At 34.8% G+C, this 14,970-nt stretch overlaps 3 protein-coding genes across 5 annotated transcripts; 1 reads left to right on the top strand and 2 right to left on the bottom strand.

The window, feature by feature from the left end:
• LOC111280314 (calcium-dependent protein kinase 2-like) lies at positions 1 to 5,131 on the top strand. 2 transcript variants are annotated; one of them, XM_089756975.1, is made up of 9 exons: positions 1 to 406; positions 965 to 1,747; positions 2,190 to 2,333; positions 2,451 to 2,603; positions 2,830 to 2,945; positions 3,676 to 3,843; positions 3,957 to 4,084; positions 4,486 to 4,585; positions 4,668 to 5,131. In XM_089756975.1, exons 2-9 carry the CDS (start codon positions 982 to 984, stop codon positions 4,740 to 4,742), a joined length of 1,650 nt encoding a protein of 549 aa, XP_089613101.1. In that variant the 5' UTR covers positions 1 to 406; positions 965 to 981; the 3' UTR covers positions 4,743 to 5,131. The 2 variants fall into 2 exon arrangements, with proteins under 2 accessions (XP_089613101.1, XP_089613102.1); XM_089756976.1 differs by having other exon boundaries at positions 275 to 410.
• A 665-nt stretch (positions 5,132 to 5,796) lies between these two features.
• Positions 5,797 to 11,672, bottom strand: LOC111280313 (Met-10+ like family protein / kelch repeat-containing protein). Of its 2 annotated transcripts, none has more exons than XM_089756974.1 (9): positions 10,900 to 11,672; positions 10,324 to 10,769; positions 8,913 to 10,067; positions 8,615 to 8,744; positions 7,968 to 8,203; positions 7,353 to 7,488; positions 6,575 to 6,651; positions 6,265 to 6,371; positions 5,797 to 6,152 (listed from the first exon to the last, which is right to left on the bottom strand). In XM_089756974.1, the coding sequence occupies exons 1-9, from the start codon at positions 11,002 to 11,004 to the stop codon at positions 6,046 to 6,048; spliced, it is 2,499 nt and encodes an 832-aa protein (XP_089613100.1). In that variant the 5' UTR covers positions 11,005 to 11,672; the 3' UTR covers positions 5,797 to 6,045. The 2 variants fall into 2 exon arrangements, with proteins under 2 accessions (XP_089613100.1, XP_022723296.2); XM_022867561.2 differs by having other exon boundaries at positions 10,904 to 11,672.
• Positions 11,673 to 12,000: 328 nt separating this feature from the next.
• Positions 12,001 to 12,783, bottom strand: LOC111280315 (MYB-like transcription factor ETC3). The gene is made up of 3 exons (XM_022867563.2): positions 12,591 to 12,783; positions 12,405 to 12,489; positions 12,001 to 12,301 (listed from the first exon to the last, which is right to left on the bottom strand). The coding sequence occupies exons 1-3, from the start codon at positions 12,649 to 12,651 to the stop codon at positions 12,202 to 12,204; spliced, it is 246 nt and encodes an 81-aa protein (XP_022723298.1). The 5' UTR covers positions 12,652 to 12,783; the 3' UTR covers positions 12,001 to 12,201.
• Between the last annotated feature and the right edge of the window lie 2,187 nt (positions 12,784 to 14,970).

Below are 14,970 nucleotides of genomic sequence, written 5' to 3'. Positions count from 1 at the left end.
ACCTCTCCATTTTTGCAAATCTTCTTTTGCTTACATGTTTTTCCAAATTAAATAAACAATTATAGTTATACTACAATCACTACTACTAATTACATGATCAAGGGGATGTGTCTTGGATAGTTGGATAGGATCCCTGAAAGAACGGGAGTTTGCTGCTCAGACATTTGACTTACGAGACACCAATCTCAGTTGATGAAGCCACAAGTCTCTCCGATAAAACAAGGCAAATGCGGCCCAGTAAGCGGCGGGCCTCAGCAATAGTCTCCTGTTGAAAAATATTTGATCACGACAAAAAAGGTCGGGTAAGCTTCGTTCGGCTTTGACCCACATGTGCTGCTATTGATCAGCTCTCGTGTCCTCTTCAGCTTCGCCAATTGTGTCTCAGTCACAGATTTTGACAGCTTGGGTGGGTATGTTTTTGCTGGTTCACACTCACACTGACAAAGCACATGATAAAAATTGATATATACATCTTCTATCCGCAGCCAATGCAATTTGGATATATCATGTTTATCTTTTTATTTTTTATAAAAATTTGTAATTTAATATGAAATTTTTTATTTTTAAAATTCATATAAATTTCACATCAAGGGAAAATGTTTTGGTTAGCAAGAAATTGTTAATTTGTTATGGTAAACAACTGCACTCATCGCCGGTAGGAAAAAAGAGTAAATAAATTCTTTGTTTCAAATAGTACTAATCTAATTGACTAATTGTTGCATTTTATTTGTGATTGGCTGATTAATTGAGATTTAATTCACATTTTCCCTTTTTTGGTTTTTCATTCTGTGTTGTTATTAATTAACAAGATTTCTCTTAAAAATTCATCTTAACCAACAAAAAAGGGAGAAAAACCCTCAATTTTAATCTGGCTTCTGCTTGAAAATCTTATCTTTTTGTGCAAGCTACATTTCATATTTCTTCCTCTGAAGAAACCTAATTCCCAAGTCGAATTCTTTCATAGCAACTCCAAGTAGGCTGATGGGATGTTGGAGCAGCAAGCATAAATTGTCAGAACCTGACTACAATGGCTATAGATCAGGCATGCCTTCTTCAAGACCAAGCCAACCGACTTATCAACAACAGCAACAAGTTCAAACACGGAAAGTGTCCGTGCCTCAAACTCAAGTTCCACGAACAAGGCAGCCCCAGCAACAACTGCCACAGCCACAGCCTCAACCCATCCCTGCCCCTTTGAAACCTTCAGCAGCAAGCCCCAGGCCAGTTCAAATAAGACAAGAAACAATATTAGGAAAGCCTTTGGAAGACATTAAGCAATACTACAATCTTGGAAGGGAACTAGGTAGAGGCCAGTTTGGCATAACTTACTTATGCACTGAGAATTCTACTGGCAACACTTATGCTTGCAAATCAATATTGAAGAGAAAGCTAATAAGTAAACAAGACAGAGAGGATATAAAGAAGGAGGTTCAAATTATGCAGCATTTGTCTGGTCAGCCCAATATTGTGGAATTCAGGGGTGCTTATGAGGATAGACAATCTGTTCATCTTGTAATGGAGCTTTGTGCTGGTGGAGAGCTTTTTGATAGGATTAGTGCTCAAGGCCATTACTCTGAGAGAGCTGCAGCATCTATTTGTAGATCAGTGGTGAATGTGGTTCACATTTGCCATTTCATGGGGGTGATGCATCGTGATCTCAAGCCAGAGAATTTCTTGCTGTCTAGCAAGGATGAGGGAGCTATGTTGAAGGCAACCGATTTTGGGTTGTCTGTCTTTATAGAAGAAGGTTAAATTTCCAATTTTCCCTATGTTTATATTGTTTTTTAATGAATTGAGTTATTTGCTATTGGAGTTTTTGTTTTTTATTTAAATGTCATTTCTTTCTAGAATTTTTGGAGTGAGCATGTATATGATTAAAAATTTGATGATTTGCCATATCTACCGTCATATGTCTTTTCTTTCTTCATACTTTTTGTGGTTTGTGATCTTCAACTTCACAAATTTTACTATTTTGTGCTTAAATCTGCGGTATTTGTACACTCAAATTTCAGATTCACTAATAAGTAATGAGAGAGTAATTGACCAAATTGGAAGTTGGCAGAGTTATTAAGATGCTATTTTAATGGAATAATCTTTCTCTGCTATTGCCTTCTAATAATATTCTATTTTGTGATTGATTCAAATAAAATGTTGCCACTGACGTACTAACCTTTCGAAATTCATCTCAGGCAAGCTATTTCGCGATATAGTAGGTAGTGCTTACTATGTAGCTCCTGAAGTTCTGCAACGTAGTTATGGAAAGGAAATTGACATCTGGAGTGCAGGAGTTATTTTGTACATTCTACTTAGCGGTGTCCCTCCATTTTGGGCTGGTATAGAAAAATATCAAACCTTTGCTAGTTTTACATGTTTTAGCAAGTTGTTGTGATTCTGTTTCTGATATATTCAATTACCAAACATTTATATATTTTGCTCAAATTGTATTACAGAAACTGAGAAAGGAATATTTGATGCCATTATTGAAGGAGAACTAGATTTTGAAAGTCAACCATGGCCTTCAATTTCTAAGAGCGCCAAAGATCTAGTGAGAAAGATGCTGACAATGGACCCGAAAAAGCGGCTCACTTCTGCACAAGTTCTTGGTCTGTACTCTTTTTAATCTTTGGTTATAGTCCCTGGAGATATTTTGTTCGGTCTAGTTTGTTGGTCTGGCTTTCCTGAGAAATTTAATTTTCTAATGGTTTCTTTACAAATTTTTTATCCATTTATATGACAGCATATGATATGGCAATATGTTGATTATATTTCTGATATTCTGTTTGTCTTTTTCTGATGCTTTCGATTAAAATGTGATGTTGGTATGGTCAGAGCATCCTTGGATGAGAGAAGGTGGAGAAGCATCAGACAAGCCAATAGATAGTGCTGTCCTATCCAGATTGAAGCAATTCAGTGCAATGAATAAGCTGAAGAAGCTTGCATTGAAGGTGCAGTATCTAACTGGATTGAAGGAGCTCCTTAAAATTCAAAAGTTTGTATTAAACTACAGTTGAAATTGTGAGATGGGTGTAAATGTGGTACATATAGGTTTTTGGACCTGTGGTGATGGTGCCCTTCCTAGTAATGCTGAAAAATTGACATAGTTGAATATTCCTTAGGCACATTTGGCATAGAAGGAAGTATACAAAGAACAAAGTTACAATTTTCTAGTGCTCATTTTGCTGTTTGTTCTTACAAAGAAGCTGAGAATGGGCATTTGATACAGCCACTATTCCTAGGGAAACTATCAACTATGGGTCTATGCTGCACCTAGCAACCCATGTACACCACCACTGTCACACTATTGCCTTCAGTGATCAACCCTATGTCCATTACCAGCTCTTTGATGAGCAGCTCACACCAGCACTACTAGTACCCACCATCAAGTGCTGCCTGACCGCCAGTCCATGGCTACTTCACTTCTGTCAACAATGCACACCATAAAAATCTCCATTTCTATTACCAAACAAAAGCATGGCCATGATTGCATGCCTTTGCTTATTCTATATCCAACTTTAATCTACCTAAGCATGATAATTTATGCAGTGTACTTGTTTTTTACAAGTTACAACAGATACCCTGATCCTGAAAGTATTTGGACCTTTAAGTTATACCAGTGTAGATGGTTCTTCTTTCTGTCTTCATTTAATAAATTTTGGTTTATTTGAAATTCTCTAGGTTATTGCAGAAAATCTATCTGAAGAAGAGATTAAAGGTCTTAAAACAATGTTCACAAACATGGACACAGACAAGAGCGGCACAATCACCTATGAAGAACTGAAGACAGGTTTGGCTCGTCTTGGATCAAAGCTCTCTGAAACTGAAGTCAAGCAATTAATGGAAGCTGTAAGTATTTATCCACCCCCCAAGTGTGACCACTGCTCTGTTTGCGTACGGTTGATTATTGCTTGCATCTTAACTTCAATGGCATCCTTGCAATTATGTGCAATACTTTTCAGGCTGATGTGGATGGAAATGGAACAATAGACTATATTGAATTTATCTCAGCTACAATGCATAGATACAGACTTGAAAGAGATGAGCATCTGTGCAAAGCATTCCAGTATTTTGATAAAGATAACAGCGGGTGAGTTCTAAGGTTTCCTGTATTCATGATTATAGTTGCATCCTTTTACTGATCTCATGGTAAACTGTCCGCATTGGACATTGAACTAATTATTTCTACTAAAGAGCTTATGATTTTTTTTGTGTTAATGTTAAAAATACACATGCAACCAATTCCTACCTGATTGATCGTGTTATTCTCAGGTATATATGTAACTATCTATGGTTTGGTTTTGTACCATATTGTGTACTGGGGTGGGTAACGTCAGATTTTCATTTATGACTTGCTGGATCTTCTCTTGGTTGCTTGAGAATAATTAAGAAGATTCCTGAGAAGCTAAAAATTTGAGGGGTTTCCAGGACAATTTCTTAAAGTGCCCCTTGTTTGATATCTTTCATCTATATGTATATTGTTGTTTGCAGTTACATTACAAAAGATGAATTGGAGATTGCTATGAATGAGTATGGAATGGGTGATGAAGCCAGCATCAGGGAAGTAATCTCTGAGGTGGATACAGATAATGTAAGTTTGTTTCTGAATCAAATTTGGAAACTTCTTATAAAGATAATACATTACTGGTATTGATGCCATTATAATTAAACAGGATGGGAGAATTAACTATGAGGAGTTCTGCACAATGATGAGAAGTGGAGCACAACAAACTGGAAAATTTTTTTAGGTACCTTTGACGGTTCCATTACAAGTAACAACTGAGTTGGCGAAGACTGAAGTGACCTAATTAATGGTGTCAGCAGGAGTAGACAATCACACCAGAAGGATATGGGTCGGATACAGACTTATAATCCAGGATTATTTTCTTTAGCTCATTAACTGCCCTGATTCTACAAGTGGGTACTTTGAGGATACCAAGTACGAATCAGAATTGATTTGAGATGCAGTATTGTTTGTCTATATCTACTTTCTGAACAATTCATCTATTAGTTTCTAAGTTCTTTCACTGATTTTTCTCTTTTTAAGGTGGATTCTTTTTATCTTTATGAAATAATTTGTAAATCTATTCTGTTATTTTCTCTAATTAATCATGTATAATATTTCAATATTACTGCAGTTTAAATCTTGTCTGCAGCTGGTGTTGTCAACTGATAAATTGAGATTCCTACATGATAATTGATTTGTTTCAGGCTCATTTCAATGAAAGGAAGTACAAATTGATTTTTGATGAATCAGCAGCTAAGACCATATTAGGGCCGAGTTCACGGACGGATTGGAGCCATCCCATCCGTCTTCCCAAAATTTGTCCATTGGCTGTTAGCTGTTGATAGATAGGAAATTGAAAAAGGAAGCTTTTGGGTTTGCAAAACATTGTCTTTAATGTAGCAATGATCAGCGTGGTTAGGATTCAACCGAAGACTTAACCAGCTCTCTGGCTGTGGCACCTTTAATATTGGCGGCAAGTAAGGTTGAGAGATGATCTAAGGGGCCGGAAAAAGATTGAACTGTCTGCTTCAGTTTGATTTTCACGACCACCTGACAGACGTTGATGGAAAAACCGTTCAATCTTGTTTCGGTGAAATTACTTGCTAGGTATTATTATTTAACCATTCGATTTATATATGTATGCATTTGATTTTGATATACATAATAATACATACGTGCTCTTTCATGTGCTCTTTTTGCCGCTTTTCAACTTTCATTTCATGATGATAGAAGGCATTGATCATTAACGCCCCACGGCCAACGTCCTTTTCTTATTTGAATACTTTGACAAGAAATTAAAAAAAAAATGTAAAAGATTTTTTAATTTCAATAAATTCTTACTCGACCAACTTATCTAAGTAACACCATGGACTAAGGTCTGTGTGACTGAAGCTTCCAGTAAGTCTAATATGAGTTATTCAGGTTTGGGTGGAAAAATGGGTAATGAGCAGATCGGGCATTAGAATAGAACTTAAATGCCTGTTGCCACCCGTTACTCGGGTTATTCCTAGGAGACACACAGATACTATTTGTTACAAAATATTTCATCCTTGAATCTGCCTGCATCTAACATCAGCAACAAGATGGCGGATGTGCGGGGCATACCATTTCACTCTCTCAACATGATCAATGGTGACTTCCCAACAATGACCTGCAAAACAACAATAAGCATGCAAGGGCCACAATCTCCAAAGTGCTAATTCTTAAATAAAAATGAAACACAAGTGGTAGAAGTATATCGCATAAAGCCCGAAAAGTCATACCTTCTGATCTTGCAATTTCATATATCGATTTTGAAACATGGTTAGTCCATAATTCCTCCTCGGTGTCCTTCACATTCCCATGCACATGTAATATTCCACCCTCACTCCTGCAATTTTAGTACCATCATTAAATGAGAATCAGAGCAAAACTTTCAGATAAAAATGAGGTAATCAGGAGATATCTCCTACCACCAAGTACATGTAACTCTTTTCCTTCTATTTTATCATTGAATTCACGTTTTAAAGTGGAAATAGTAATGAAAGAGGTGACATGAAATGAAGCACAAGTAATAACATCAAAACAAAGCACCTTAATGCCCTCACAGCAGTAAGCCAGCTACCTTCACTTGAGGGAAGAAGACCAAGACAAACTCGATCTGCAATTCCCTGTAGGAAAATAATCAACAGGAAGTAATCAACACAAATTTACTTTGGTACTTAACGCTCAAGTTGCCAAGGAAATATGTTAATTTTAGTCCATTTGAATAGCCAATAAATTAAAAACACTAAGCTGAGTCATTTCATGAAAAAGTATTTCTTCATATGCTGCCTCAATCAGGCAAGTTAGAAAGAAATTGTCTCCAAAATGATGAAGGAAATTTTTCAAAAACAAAATAAAATAAATTCAATAGATACATTTAACTAAGGAATGAGGATCAACATCAAAACATTAAAACCATAATTAACAGCTGGTGCTTTTTGCAGGTGCTGTTAATATGTTTATTACATTTAACTAAGGAATGAGGATCAACATCAAAACATTAAAACCATAATTTACAGCTGGTGCTTTTTGCAGGTGCTGTTAATATTTAATAAACATGCATTCATGGTCAGAATAGGAATAAACTCAAAGATAAAGGGCTACTGCATAGCAACCATTAACTGGTCATCCATGAGCCTTCAGATATTTACCTGCTGCGGTTGGGTTCTTAATATAGTCCTTTTGAGAAAATGACAGATTATTCTCTCACAAATTGTAGTTAAGAAAAACTGTGCATGCATCAGGCTCCCATGCCTTCGGTATAAATGTTTACAATGTGTGCAAGCAGATATCATTTTTCAAAATGCAAAAAAGCACATGAACATACCTTGGGTGCTGTAACTCGATTATCCCCTTCAAGTATGATACAATGATCCGAGACAGAATTGGCTTGAAGATTTTGTTTAAGAGCCTCGATGGCAAGGGGATTCCATTCACAAGCATATACCATCTTCGCTTTTGCCCTGATTGATGAGCATTACAATTCAAAAAAGCAAACAATAACAGAAAAGACAAATCAATCAGTGAAATTGCAAGTAATGTAAGCCAGTTGAAAGCTGAAAAGATAATAATAAATCTCCCCACACTAATGATTCCCCATCAAATCTTGTAATTTCTGTTAAGGGAAAAATGGTGGAATGACACAAACACTGTTATCCTCTTCATAACATGTGAAAGAACTCTTAGTCCAACACTATTTACAATCAACTATGAATCAAAACAAAATTATCCAATAATTTCAGCAGGTCAAAGAAGTCTGCTTCTAGTTGAAGATCACAAAACCAAGTCTGACATGCATTTGCCATAGATGTGTCCCCGAGTGTGATTGTATGCGTGCGTGTATGTGTGTGTATGAGAGAGAGAGAGAGAGAGAGAGAGAGATGAAAGTACTTAAGATTTAGACAATTTTGAAAGACAATAAAAAATCATAAATACAGCATACCTAACAAGGAAGGGCAACACAAAATATCCAATTCCAGCAAAAAGATCCACAATGACTGAACCTGTACAATCCAAATTGGCCATGCGGATTTTCTCAGAAAGATTGCCCCATGAGAACATGCACTTGGTAGCATCAAAAGAATATAGAATCCCATTTTCACAATGGGCAACCCAGCCACCATCTCCCACAAGAATCTCCAAAGTACTGTCCCTTGTACCATTTGCTGCAACTCGGCCCTTGATAAATTATAGAAATCAATGCAATAAGTGCATGAATTGCATATAAGAATATCTAATGACTGATATCCAAGAGATTCTCAATTATGGAATCTTGCCTAAATATGAAAATATAATATAATTCAACTCATTAATCCTAAATTGGCCAAAAAACTCATAAGTCCTTAAACAAATTGGAAACAATAGTGAAACACATAAACAAATTAAAACCTCAAAAGTCATCTTCTTGAAATCTTAACTTTGCCCTTCATGTAAAAATTGGCTAATAAATCTTGAATGAATCAACTGTCAAACTAATCGTTTAGAGTATTAGACTGAACCAGCATAAGACAATAAGTTATGGAGCAAATTAGGAAAGAAGCATTATCAGTCAATATAGCAACTACGATATAATTCATCCATATAGCTTACTTGGCGAGCAAGACGACAAGTATTAAGGGATCTGGCAATAATGGGCCAAAGCTCATCTCCAATTGAATCCCATACTGGGTCTTTAAAGGATGAAACTGGAAGCACAACAATATCACCAAGTCGTTCCCACCTGAATTGGTTAAAAGATGCTAAAATATTGTGAGGATATTGCATCCACATGTACACAATGAAAATAGAAGCAAACCACTGCAACTTTTTATCTAGCTCGAGAATCTTCACATAACTAACTAAAACTGACAAAGAAGCAAACAAAGAACATAAGTAATAAAACACAAACCTGTTTGGTAGCTGCTCCAGAAGTTTAACTGATAAGCCCTTTTGCCTCAGCAAAGAGGCAACAGCTTCAGTCATTATATTTAGGGGAGATTTGGAAGCTTTTCTGGCTTCAACAACCTCATCTGGTAGCTTAGTAGCACCATATTCCTTAAGAATATCCAAAGCTGCTGAGGAGGACACCTCATTTAAGAGACAACTTTCAGCTCTAAATGGTTTAGATGGATGATGATCATTCAGGCCTTCAGATTTGTCTTGCAGAAAAATAGCACAAAACTTCTCTGTCACAGGGAAAGAGATAAGTAAACCATCCTCTTTTGCATAAACCTTTCTCTCAAGATCTAACCATCCAAACTTCTTCAATATGTCCTTTCCTAATTTTGCATATTTTCTTTCAAGTTGTACAACCCAACTTGAAGCACCTGTCTGATTCCCAGCTTTTAAACTCTGAGGTTCAGCACTTTGAGTTGAAACAATGCCAACATGTGGAGCTTGAATACAAGCATTCCCATTTCCCATCATACCCTCCTCTTGCTTATTAACTTGATTTTCTCCTATCTTTGGAGAACTGTCATGATCATCTAAAGATAATAAAGGAAGTAAGTTGATTTTCATAGGCTCACTAAACCTTGTTCCAAATGCATAACAAGCTGCTCCACCACCAACCATAATAAGATCATCATGAACAACATTGGCTGTGCAACGGACAAACATTTCTTTATCCATTGAATAGAGGGTCACATGCTTCCAAACTAGGTTTCGCATATCTAGTAATGCCAACTCTTGACAATGTTGTCTAACAGGACAACCTCCAATTATTCCAATGTAATTTTTGTAGACAAACATCGAGTGGGAGAACCTAGCATGTGGGCTTCTTCCTCCTACCTTTTCTGCTTTCCATAAACATGTTTGAATATCAAAACTATACAAGTCCCCAAGTGCCTTCTCTCCAGAGTACCCTCCAAACATGAATAACTTAGATTCATATGCCACCATTGAGTGAGAATGACGGGCACGTGGCCTTTCACCCTGGACCACTAATTCTTCCCATGTCAGAGTATTGGTGTCAAGAACGTTCAAGGATGAAAAGATTGTTTCATTGTTAAGTCCACCAAAGACATAAATCTTTGATCCTATTACTGCTGCTGCATGCCGATGCCTGTGCTAGATACATACACAGTTGACAGTACAAGTTAAGAACTATATTGAGATGCGAGGTAAGGAGAAAGTACAGGAGATGAGGACATTAATGCACTTACATAAAATGTTCAACAAAGGATGAAAGAAGCATAAAAGACTGGCAAGTAGGAATACCTTACAAGTTACTATGCATTATTATGACATATATTTAACCAAAAGAAAATAAATAAAGAGGCGGATCAACAAGAGGAGCATAAAAAGTACTAGAGTATGACCTGGGAGCAAAAGCACGGCCAGTACAATCTAGTAGCCTCCATTCATTCTTAACAGTATTGAGAAGCCATACATCACTCAATATGTTCAAAGGATCAGCCCTGCCTCCAATCACAAACATGCAATCTCCTATCAAAGAAGATGTGTGACCCAAGCGAGGAGATGGACATCCCACTACATTAATTTCTTTCAGCGTTCCATGCAATGGATCAAGGAGAAAAGAATCATTTCTTCTTGCATGTCTTCCATTACCTCCAAAGCCACCAAATACAACAACCTTAGCCTTGTCTGTGTTTTCCAAGGTACAAGCCGAATGACCCCAAAGGAACAACCTTTCTATGGGTTCACCAGCAATTACCATCTGACTGATAGATAAACTGCAGCTAGGAACTCCTGTTCCTGCCAATGATTCACAAGAAAAACTTGCTTTCTCACCAAGAACGGTGTCCTGCAAGCACGTATACCACATAGCTCAAAATAAATGACTAAATCATTAAACAAAACTCCAATCACAAAGCTCAACGTTCATTAAAATAATTGCAAAATCATAAAAAATCAACATTTTGAACAAAAATTACCAACTTGGTTATCACCAAAACTTCTCTCCAAATCAGCCTGACCTTCATCACAATCACCACTCTCACTAGAGATTGAACCATTCGCATTCTCCAATGCTCCATCATGAGCCTTCAGAAAAGCTCTAAGAAACCCTTCACTTCTCTTCCTATTAGTTTCCATTTTCTCATTGGCAACCTCAAGAAGGAACCTCACGTAATCTTTAGACACCATAATCTTCTGGGTATCACCCAACGGCACCTCCAACCGTATGGAGCACCGTATCCCAACTATTACCCTCTTGCTTACGCTTGTAATCCCAGACTCTCTGAACCCACAGGAAATCGCTAAAGAAACTAAATTCTGAGCTGAGTTTAAGTCCCTGCACTCAACCGCAATGATAAGAGGCTCGAATCGGAAGACCAACTCACAGATTGGAGTCAACTTGGTAGAGTCTGCAAAGAGGAGGGAGATGACTGAGTCGGGATCGGCAATGTCGTGGGTGATGAAGACCCAGGTGCCTCCTCGGGCTTTCTTTTTGGTGGGATTATTCGAGTTGGGGTTTGGCTTCGGTTGGGAGAGGATAGAGATACGGCCGGAGCAGGAGCTGGTGGTGAAGTAAGAAGGGTGGCTGTTGAGGGCGTTGAGTAAAGGGATGATGGGTGTATCTAACGTGCCTTTCGGTGATTTGTCTATATCATTTGAGCTCAGTGACGCTAGAGTCGAAGCTTTCCTCTTGTCAAAGTCCATTTTTCTGCTACTATCCGTCTTTCTTTCTTTTCTGTTCGAAAAACCCTTGCTAAATATCGAGGAAAAGAAAATAAAGAGAAAGCTAAAGGGTAATTTGATGGGCGTTAGAGTTTAGATTGGTCTGTAAAATCTCATGAATTCATGTCATTTAGGTTTTGCAGATTTTGATTCGATGTTAGCCCATGGGCTCAGGCCTTCTTTGTTTTAACAGTAAAAACGAGTAGGCTCCTCATCTTTTTTTTTTTTGGCAAAACCTGCATCTTAACGAGCAGTTCTGGGTTTAATTTCTTCTGCATTCGGATGATATAGCATATATATAGTGTGATTTGCATGTTTCAGGTTCAATGCAATAACAAAGGCCAGAGTAACTTGCATGAAATTGTATCAGACAATCATGAAATAAGATTAGGAACAATTGCAGCCAATGAATCTGTTTCTTCATGATACAGGGCATTCAACATGTCTTATCCATGATTTTCAAATTTCATGCACACCCTACATCTTGAAACTCTCTATGCTAGTCAAAAGGAGCTATTTACACCAGCAGGGTCCGGCCTGATCTGGAGTCTAGAGGATCATCTTTGCTTCTGTAACTGTGAGCTATGTCTTGAAGTCCAGTACTTCTCGATCTCCTCTGCTGTCCTTCCAGGGATTCTCCCAGCAATCAGAGACCACCTGGTGCATGTAAACACGCCAACATTTTTTTTCATTTTATTTGTGGAGTTAGATCCTTTATTGTTTTTACATGAATATAGCAACAAATGAAAAATTAATAAACCTCTCTCCAACCAAGTTAAACATTCTGGCAATAAGCATCTCCTCATCCTCAGAGAATTCCACCTTTGTATCGTCAGTTCTTACCTCTGCAATAGGACAGGCAGTACTAATACATGAGAATAAACAGGAAAAATAAAAGAAGTAGCAAATAATTAAGCTGAGATCGATGGTTCTTCCATTCAGGAACCTTTCTGCTTCGGGTCTTGACTTCTACGCCCGTTACTAGAGCTATGACCAAAATCTCCCATGATTTCCCCACAAGAAAACCCGGCAGTAGCCAGGGTGAGAGTATGATTTGCAGTATTTATCTGGTAAATATTAGACTGTGGAGGTCATAGGTGATTGGAAAATAAATCCAACAGAGAAGACTGTCATGGATAGAAAAGCATATTATTAAATTAAATCATATTATTTTATTTTATGTTCGATGTATATAATAATTAGGATGTGATACTTTATTTACCAGTAAAAATTTTTTTTTTTTAAATTTATATAATTTAAATTATTGATATAATTTTTAAAAATAAAATAAAATATATAAATTCAATCATATAAATTAAAAATAATCATCTTCACTTTGAGAGAATTAAATATCAAGAATATTATTAATATTTTTTATAATCATATTTTTTTCTTTAGATAAAAAGTAAACATAATATAAGATAATTATCATCTTATTTTATCTATCAACTTATGCACAAAATATGATTTTAAGATGTGTTTAATACAAAAGATTATGATAAAATAACAAAAGATGGTATTTTGAATAAGATTATATTAAATAAAATCATTTTATGTTGTGTTTGATATATACAAATATTAAAATAAGATAATTTATTTATTGATCAAAAATATTATTTCTTAAAATTTATATAATTTAAATCATTGATATAATTTTTAAAATATAATATCACATATAAATTTAATTTCATTAATTAAAAATAATTTTTTTTATTTTAAGAAAATTAAATCATTTTATGCTAAGAAAATGTTAAATTTTTAATAATCTTATTTTTTAAAATTATAAATCAAATATAATATAAAATAATCATCATATTATTTTATTTATTGTTTTATATCAAACATAATTTTAATTTTAAAAAATGATAAATTATTGGAAGGTTCAGATGTTTGTTGGTTTGAACTTTTTGTTAAGCTTGAAGTAATAAACATAAAAACACATAAGTAATATATCATAATAAACATATAGTAATAGACAACAATAAATTACGCAAAAAAAATAAAAATACACAAAGATTTAAATGAAAAATCTTTTAGTGTAGAGGAAAAAAATCACGGATTATCAAAAAAATCTTCACTATCAAATAATAAATATATAAAATTTTTTTTAGTTAAAATTATAACTAATCAATAATTAAAGAGATAATTAAAAAAAATTTATCAAATAAATGACTTAATAAATACACCTTAAATTTATTCTTAGAGAGTTTTAAACCTTTTATTTACTATTCAAAATATAAAACTTTAAATCATAAATTCATTGATAAAATTTTAACTCAATTAAATTACGAATCGATTTTCGTTTAATTAATTTTTTTTTATTTTTTTATTTTTTTTATTTTTCTTATTGATATGTGACATTACTTTAAAACAAACTCATATTTTTTTATTAATTAATTAAGATTCTGTATAAAAAAAAAAAAAACTAAAATTCATAACTTTTGATTGGTTCAAAATCAATTATATTGAGCTGAACTATTTTCCTAACACTTTTTATGGCTAAATGAGCGAAAGTTAATCCATTTGAGTGCTTCTGATAAGGATGAGTCGGAACCAACAACAGTCAAATCCTTGTCGTACGTAAGAAGAGATTGAACCAAACATGACACGTCCTTAATTTGTTGTCTTGTGTATTGCCTTCGTTGCCATTGCATTTTCTTGCATATATTTCACCATAATCCGGGGGAGAGATGCTGGCCTAAAGCATTACATTATGAATGATTACGACAAGATAAGCAAAAAGGATAAACATGCATATCAATATCAACAGTGATTTCCTTTATCATGTCAGTACTTTAAATATGAATACGTTGAAAACTGATTGCGTCGACCCGTTTGCAAAATGTAAAATTTTGAAAACATATAAAAAAATAATTGGTGAAAGATGAAGGTCGAGAATTATTTTATCGTTTGTGTTCACGTTCAAATTAGAATTCGATCTAAAATATTTAATGTGAAATAAAGATTTAAAAGGTAAGAGATTTAATTAATTTAAAAATATTTAGATGAAGTGATTTATATTTATGTGACGGAGATTAAAACTTAGATAATTTAAAATTGACATAAAGATTAAGATTAATCTCGTAAATCCGTATTGAATTTACAGTTAACTGTTCATTTAAGGAAGAATAAATTAATAATTTAAAACATTAGTTCGTAGCTGATAGGTTAGTGAGGTGGTAAATTGACGTAGATTCCAATGTTTCATATTATCCTATATAGATCAAATAATTTATTTTTTTATATCATATTTTATGTTATATTTGATATATATAATAATTAAATTATTAAAATATAAATATAATATGAATTATAAAATATATTTA

Source organism: Durio zibethinus, chromosome 28, assembly GCF_047325235.1.
Source record: "Durio zibethinus cultivar Kanyao isolate XHJ-2024 chromosome 28, ASM4732523v1, whole genome shotgun sequence".
NCBI lineage: Eukaryota > Viridiplantae > Streptophyta > Magnoliopsida > Malvales > Malvaceae > Durio > Durio zibethinus.
This window is presented reverse-complemented; position numbering and strand designations above follow the sequence as displayed.